General features: G+C 42.0%; 1 protein-coding gene across 1 annotated transcript; it reads right to left on the bottom strand.

Moving 5' to 3' along the window:
- Nucleotides 1-107: 107 nt before the first annotated feature.
- On the bottom strand, nt 108-2,512 carry LOC133247709 (apolipoprotein F-like). The gene is made up of 2 exons (XM_061416861.1): nt 1,986-2,512; nt 108-1,756 (listed from the first exon to the last, which is right to left on the bottom strand). Exons 1-2 carry the CDS (start codon nt 2,068-2,070, stop codon nt 795-797), a joined length of 1,047 nt encoding a protein of 348 aa, XP_061272845.1. The 5' UTR covers nt 2,071-2,512; the 3' UTR covers nt 108-794.
- Nucleotides 2,513-8,429: the final 5,917 nt, after the last annotated feature.

Genomic DNA, 8,429 nt, shown 5'->3' with positions numbered 1-8,429 from the left:
CACTCGGTGGAACCGAGACTAGACAAGACCTTGTAGGCGTTGATATACGAAGCGGAATTGCGACACTTTGGGACGGGAAGGGGAGGGCTTAAGTAACAACAACAATAACAATGACAAAAGCTTCTTTATTGTTGGTACGGTGCTAAGCATTAGTACAGCATATCGTTTTTAATTTCCACGAAACCTATTGAGATGCAAATCATTACCCTCACTTTACAAATTTTAAAAAAACTGAGTTTGGAGAAATAAGTTACTAGTCAGTGATCACTGAAGCTCTAACAAGTGGAGCCTGGATTCAAAGCCAAATCCTCTGATTCCAAACCACAAACTTTAAAACTCTTACACGTTACAGTACTGCTTTTCTCCTTGATAAGAAATCAGAGATTTGGATTTTGAACACACACATTACAACTTATCAGAATACTAGATCTAGTCATCGTGTTTACCACCTTCTTTTATTATGTACTTATTTTTGGCCACACCGCCAAAAGGTGAGCAGAAAAAGGTTAGCTCTTCTCATTCCCCTCTTTCTTTGCCTTTTTGTAATCTCAAAACACTTAATCCTGATCTGGTTATGGATGGTAGTTTATAGAAGGGAAGGAATCAGAGTAGAGTTCTGCTGGATTAAGAGGATTGGATTGAATTCTCTTTACTCAGAGGTAACCATCTTTTTATTTTTTATTTTGGCTGTGCTGCACGGCTTGTATGATCTTAGTTCCCTGACTGGGGGTTGAACCTAGGCCCTCTGTCAGTGAAAGGGTGGAGTCCTAACGGTTGGATCCTACCACCTTCTTTTATATCTCAATATTCCAATACCTAGGATCTAAGCCACAGTTGTTGAATAAGGTCCACCCCCAGCATGGATTTGAACTTACTACTTTTGACACGAAAGGGGCCATGGTAGTTGTTTCTTCCACTTCACTCATGTCTGAGGTGCTCCGCAAGACCTCCTTGCCGGTCTCTGGTGGAGGGGTGTTTGCCTCTCTCTCATAGTAATACTGGATCAACCGCTGAACCCCAGCCTTCAGTGCAGGTTTAAGTGCAGTACCGATTATTAGTCCTGTGGGTCCCCTTGACCCTCCAGCCATGGCCATCAGAAGGTCATAACCCAGATCTATAACCCCATCTCGGCCTCGTTCCTTGGCCACGTCCGAGCAGTTCTGAACAGCATAATATATTGCTGTGCCCAGATTGTAGAAGGTTCCCACTCCCGGCAACATCTGGACTATCTTGTGCACACTCTGCTCCTGCTCCTGCTCACAGTCTTTGATGGAGGGTGATCGTCGGGCTCTCTGTGGGCCTGGGTTCTCTCTAGCCCACAGCTGCAGAGCAGAGGCCAGGGCATCTACTGACACTCTCCTCCCTGTGCTTCTGCTTTTCTCCAGCTCTTGAAGATGTCTGATGAGGGTCTGTGTAGCATTTACACCCCCCTGACGGTACAGCTGAAGCTGCAGGACCTGTACATCACCTTGACAACCAGCTTTGTCCAGGGCGATCATCAGTGCCAGGCTTACCAGAAACCTGGGGAGAGGGGCCATCTGAGTGAAGCCAGGGAGGGATTTGGGAAGAAGGGTCTGGCAAGACAAGGGGTATGAGGAAGTTAACGAGGATTCCAAGGGTGAAGGAAGATGTAGTAAGACATCCATCTGGTTTCCAGATGAAATGGCATCTGCAGCGTGCAGCAGGAAGCAGCAAAGAAGTAGCTCAACTGGTAACATGATGAGTCTGAGACCATGCAGGTTCGTAACAGAGTGCACTGGAGAGGGGAGAAACCAGAAACATACAAACCGTTTCATTAAGGGCTGTGGTCCAAAAGGAGCCCAGGACTCAGGGCGAACCTCATCTGTTACCTCCAAACTTCTGTTCTTTTTTAGCTAAAGGACTGAGAAACAGGAAACTCAACCCAATTGTTCCCACTTGACCTTCTCCATCTTCAGGTCTTCCTCAGCATGATTTCCACCCATTTACAAGGAGCTCCAAATTACCAAACAGTCCAGTGATTAAGAAGTGAGACTGCCTTGATGGATTTGGTAGCCCCTCGATCCTGTTCTGCTGATTCCTCTGTCCCATGAAGAGAGCAGATATACTGGCTTTCCCCTAGTATCAGTAAGAGATGTAATCTCTGCAAATATTTATTCATCTTTTCTGGCTTCTCAAACTTTGTGCGCTTGTCACACACTTGGCCTCAGTATCTAAAAACTTTGGTATTTGGCATTTACAACCAGTCCCTGTCACGTTCCCACTTTAGCTCATGATAGAAGCTGGGAGATTAAGAATCAGAAGAGATTGGATGTCTATGATTCCCTTTTATTTCTCTTTTCAGTTTAAAAATTAAATTAGCAAGCTACAGTGTCTCATTGGGGATTTAGTACAGGTAGATGGATGAGGAAAAAAGTTCAAATGCTTCTCATGCTGAGATGTATTACAGGCACAGTATATGCTAACTGAAAGAAAAAATGAAAAATGTAATGTGAAATAAGGACTGAGAGCTACTAAGTGGAGAAGGGCAAGGTTAACAGCAGCACTGGGATGAAATAGAGTATATCTATCCTAAGTAGGGAGAAGGCAATGGCACCCCACTCCAGTACCCTTGCCTGGAAAATCCCATGGATGGAGGAGCCTGGTAGGCTGCAGTCCATGGGGTCGCTAAGAGTCGGACACGACTGAGTGACTTCACGTTAACTGTTCATTTTTCACTTTCATGCATTGGAGAAGGAAATGGCAACCCACTCCAGTGTTCTTGCCTGGAGAATCCCGGGGACAGGGGAGCCTGGTGGGCTGCCATCTATGGGGTCGCACAGAGTCAGACACGACTGAAGCAACGCAGCAGCAGCAGCAGCAGCAGCATCCTAAGTAGTGTCCAACATTTCTGCCTACTTACTGTGTCCCATCTTATTTATTTATTTGTCTGTGTTTGGTATTTGTTCCAGCACGCAGGATGTTTGTTACATTGTGTGGGCTTCTCTCTAGTTGTGGTGCATAGTTGAAGGTGTATGGGCTTAGTTAACCTGTGGCATGTGGGATCTTAGTGCCCAGACCAGGGATCAAACGTGCTTCCCCTGCATTGGAAGGCAGATTCTTAACCACTGAACCATCAGGGAAGTCCCTGTCCCATCTTTGAACACAGTCCTGGAAGAGCAGACCTGTCTACAATGTGGCATTGAATATCTGAAGTAAAGAATCTGGACAAGTTCCTGAATCAGTTTCTCCATAAAGCACTTCAGAATAGCTGTAGAACATTTTATAAATTATATTGTTGTCACCCATAGACATTGAGAGGCTCTTAACTTGGGGATGTTTTAAGCTTTTTACCTAATTTTCCAACTAGTTCCCAAGACTCATACTGGCATTTCTAGAAGATGGTGATAGCAAAAGCTCTGAATTGTGTTACCAGCAGCATGGGAGATGGCTTCTCAGCGAATTCAATCACCATCCAAGTTAACTGGCAGACTAGCCAGCCCAGAGGGTTTTATTCACCATCATTAATAAACCTCTCAAGGTAAGTAGCTGAGTTTTTTATTTATCCAGGCCTCCCTGGTGGTCCCCCAAGATTCCTCAGAATTACTTTAGCATTGCCAGTGCCTTTTCCTTCATTGTGCGTTTTGCTCTCATGGATAAGGGGTTTAGTCCTTTTCTTCCATCTTAACAAGCTGAAGCTGCAGAATGTGAGCCTCAGGTTGTGCAACCAGCCTCTTCCAGAACCACCTCCAAAGCTAAGTTGGATAGGGGCTCAAGCAGAGGGGCTAAGGAGGGGGCCACATGCAGGAGATGCTGGCAGGTTTTAGGATCTGGGAGAGGGATTTGGTTGGAAAGCAGGTTAAGAGGATGCCCAGTTTCTGAGATAGACTGCTGGAAGTTCGGGGCCCCTCCCTGGGCATTTTTTGGGAAGGAAGCCACTGGGGACAGCAAGACAAAGAAAAGGAACAGCGCAGTCTGGATCATGGTAGGTCGACAGAACAGCCCTGCTGGAAAGAAACAGGACTCAGAGTGAGAAGCGGGGAAAGGCTTGGGATGAAGAGACTCCAGGACTAGTCAGAGCTTGGAAGTGCCTTGGCCCTTAGAAACTTCAGTTACCCTGAACATACCTCACACCCATAAAGGCTATGGGAGGTCCTCACTGTTTTGAGGAAGAAACAAACCAGAGGAACAAGAAAGTCCAAACATCTTTGCTTTGATATCTTCATGGCTGGAATGACTATTTTGATTTTTTGGTTGTATCCCACTTTCCTCTTTAGCCTAGCCAAAATCACAAGGACCAGAATGCTGATAGCATCCAAAACAGTGAAGGACGTAGCATGTGCAAATATTTATTCATCTCTTTCCAGCCCAGACTTTGTCCTTCTCACCTTTGTCCTATGCTGACAAATATAGGGCCTTTTCTGTTTTTGACCCTGCTACTCCGGCCCCGTATCCCTATCGTCCTAAGGTTTTACCCTGGACCTATACATGAGATGAGGGAAATTTCCTCTGTAGATTCTGAAAGGGAGAAGAGGTAAGGTAAAAAGACTGATGATCTCTGGCAAGACTCCCCAAAACATTTAATAAGTTCTCATTAACAGGATACACTGGGTGAAGTTCTGGGAAACTGAAAATATTGGTAAGTTGAATGAAATCAGTACAACTTTCACTTCTCACTTTTCTAATTTTAATGGGAAACATAAAAAAAATCTATTCATCATCTGGGTAGTAACTCTTTCCATATCTAACCAATACTCCAAAAATTGGGAGTTTAGGTTTAAGCAGTTTCCTCTAGGGTTTAGCAGTAAAGATGGTATCTGATGCCTTCTGAAACTAGTACAGGTTTCTACATATGGTTGCAGTAAAAAGTTTCCTTGGTGTTGTCACTCACTTCTGATAGATAACCAAAAGGAACAGGCCAGAGGGAGGGGCTCAGGGTCCTTCCCTCTATTTATTTTATTTCTCTTAGTTCCCAAAAGTGGCCCCTGACGACTAAGAGCAGATAGAAGAAAGAAGAGGGGCTGGTCTGTACAGATACACTATCAAAACTGTAGGAAGCAAGAACGAGGTGCAAAGGGAGGGATCCAGCGCTACCTGAAGTTGTTGTTGTTGTTTAGTCACTAACTTGTGTCTGACTCTTTGCAACCCCATGGACTGTAGCCTGCCAGGCTCCTTCTGTCAATGGGATTTCCCAGGCAAGAATACTGGAGTTGGTTGCCATTTCCTTCTCCAGGGAATCTTCCTGACCTGGGGATCATTGATGCCACATCTCCTGCCTTGGTAGGTGGATTCTTTATCACTGAGCCACCAGGAAAGTCCAGTTACCTGAATTTGCATGTGAGCATGCTAAGTCAATTCAGTCGTGTCCAACTCTTTATGACCCTATGGACCATAGCCCGCCAGGCTCCTTTGCCCCTGGAATTCTCCAGCCAAGAATACTGGAGTGGGTTGCCATTCCATCTCCCAACGGGTCTTCCTAACCCAGGGATTGAACCTGCATTTCTTACATCTCCTGCATTGGCATGCAGGTTCTTTACCACTAGATAGACCTTGAGAGCAATTTGCTAAATGAAATGTCAGACTCAGAAAGACATGTACCTCATGATGTCACTTATGTGTGGAATCTTTTAAGAAAAATTGAACTCACAGATACAAAGAACAGATTGGTAGTTGCCAGGAGGTGGGGACTGAGCAAAATGGGTAGAGGAAGTCAAAAGGCACAAACTTCCAGTTAGAAAAGTCCTAGGGATGTGATGTACAACATGGTGAGTATAGTTAATAATACTGTATTGTATATTTGAAAGTTGCTAAAAGAATAGACCTTAAAAATTCTCATCACAAGAAAAAAGTCATAACTATACTTGGTGAGGGATGTTAAATAGATTTATTGTGGTGATTGCTTTGCAATATATACAAATATCAAATCATTATGTTGTACATCTGCAACTAATATGTCAATTACATCTCAATAAAAAGAAGAAACAAAAATGGGGATATTAATACTTGTTTTACAGAAACAAAAAGGACTTTAAGAGAATATCATGAATAGGTGTGGGCTTCCCAGGTGGCACTAGTGGTAGAGAACCCAGGTGCCAATGCAGGAGATGCAAGAGACTTGGGTTTGATCCCTGGGTCAGGTAGGTTCACTGGAGTAAGGCATGGCAACCCACTCCAGTATTCTTGCCTGGAGAATCCCATAGACAGGAGCCTGGAGGGCTACAGTCCATAGTGTTGCAGAGTCAGACTTAGCATATGTGGATGCATGAATAAGTATATGCTAATGAATTGTATAATCTAGAGAAAATGGATAAGTTGCTAGAAACACACAATGTACCACGACTGAATCATGAAGTAATAGAAAATTTGAATATACCTTTAATTAGTAGGGAGATTGACTCAGTAACCAAAATTTTCCTAATATGGAAAAGCCCCAGACAAAATGGCTTTATAGGTGAATTCTACCAAACATTTGCGGGTTTTCTTTTTCGTTCCTTTTTTCCTGCTAAACATTTGAAGAAGAATTAACACCACTCCTTTTCAGACTCTTTCAGTATATCAAAGAGGAGAGACATTTCAAACTAATTCTAGGTCACCAGTATTACCCTGATATCTGAGCTAGACAAAGACCCTACAAGGAGCGAAAACTACAGAAAACATATTTCATAAGACTATGAATGCAAAATACTAGCATGTTGAATTTGGCAGCATATTAAGAGCGTTATACAACATTATCAGGCAGGATTTATTTCTAGAATGTAAGAGTGGGTCAATATGTGAAAATCAATCAGTATAATTCACTACATTAACAGAATGAAGGAGAAAAATGACATGATCATATCAATTGATGTAGAGAAGCGTCTTACATCAATAAAATATAAATAGGGAAAAGCTTGCTCAATAACAAAGGCTATATATGAAAAACCCACAGCTAACATCATATTAAATGGTAAAAAGACTGAAAGTTTTTCCTCTAAGATCAGGAACAGACAAAGATGTTTGTTTATGCCATTTTTACTCAACATAGTGTCAGATATTCTATCCAGTGCAATTACGAAAGGAAAAGAAAACAAGACATCCAAATTGGAAAGAAAAAAGCAAAATTATCTGTTTGCAGAAGACATGATCATATATGTAGAAAACCCTAAATAGTTGCACCACACACACACACAAACTTATTAGAATTAATAAGCAAATTAAGCAAAATTACAGGATACAAAATCAACACCTCAAATTAGTTGCATTTCTATACCCTAACAATGAAAAACATGGAAAAATGAAATTAAGAGAGAAAACAATTTTTTTACACCAAACTTTTTTTTACAACATCATCAAAAAGAATAAAATAATTAGGAGTAAACAAAGGAGGCAAAAAAAAAAAAAAAAACTTATACACTGAAAACTACAGAACATTGCTGACAGAAATTAAATAGGCATAAATAAACAGAAAGCTATCACACCCATGGACTGGAAGACTTAATACTGTTAAGATATCAATACTACCCAAAGAGACTAACAAATCTGATGCAATCTCTACCAAAATCCTAGTGATGTTTTTTGTAAAGTAGAGAAACCATCCTAATATTCACATGGAATTTCAAGAGACATTGAATAGCCAAAACAATCTTGAAAAAGAAAATAAACTTGGAGAACTTGTTTCCTGATTTCAGAACTTATTACAAAGCTGCTGCTGCTGCTGCTAAGTCGCTTCAGTCGTGTCCGACTCTGCGACCCCGTAGATGGCAACCCACCAGGCTCCCCCGTCCCTGGGATTCTCCAGGCAAGAACACTGGATCAGGTTGCCATTTCCTTCCCCAAGGCATGAAAGTGAAAAGTGAAAGTGAAGTCGTTCAGTTGTGTCTGACTCTTCTCGACCCCATGGACTGCAGCCCACCAGGCTCCTCCATCCATGGGATTTTCCAGGCAAGAGTACTAGAGTGGGGTGCCATTGCCCTCTCCGTATTACAAAGCTACATCACTACAAAGAAGAAAGCAAATTTGGTGATCAAAAAGAAGTCAGTAAAATAAAAATGAAGTGGTTCCTGAAAATTTTAAAAAAGCTATAGTACTCAAAACAGTGTGGTACTACATAATGACAGGTACCACACAGGAGCCATTCTTCCAGGCCAATCAAAGTCACATTTGTGTGATTTCATAAGCAGCTGAGCTGCAGGTAGAGAATAATCCTCTTCTTAAAAATGAAGATACCAACTAGGATACACGACTCAACACGGCTTGCCTCCTAAGAGAATATGCTTGGGCAAGTGAAAGCATTTCTTGAAAATAATTCTAGGTTAGCCCTAACAGATAACTGAATGAGAGACTTTGCTTAACATATTGGAAACTTATAAAAATCAATGAGAAAAACAAAAGAAAGTTTCAGTTTAAAAAATAAACTAGGAACAAAACTTGCAAAAACACACAAAAACCGGTATGGTATAGGCATAGAAATAGAGATATAGACTAATGGAATA

This window comes from Bos javanicus, chromosome 5 (genome assembly GCF_032452875.1).
Source record: "Bos javanicus breed banteng chromosome 5, ARS-OSU_banteng_1.0, whole genome shotgun sequence".
Classification (NCBI taxonomy): Eukaryota; Metazoa; Chordata; class Mammalia; order Artiodactyla; family Bovidae; genus Bos; species Bos javanicus.
This window is presented reverse-complemented; position numbering and strand designations above follow the sequence as displayed.

Bases quoted from the DNA above. Each gene is read 5' to 3' on its own strand.
- LOC133247709 (XM_061416861.1), bottom strand. From the start codon at position 2,070: ATGGGACAGAGGAATCAGCAGAACAGGATCGAGGGGCTACCAAATCCA. The intron at 1,757-1,985 runs GTAATTTGGAGC...TCCCCTCTCCAG, and splicing joins CTTAATCACTGGACTGTTTG to TGCACTCTGTTACGAACCTG.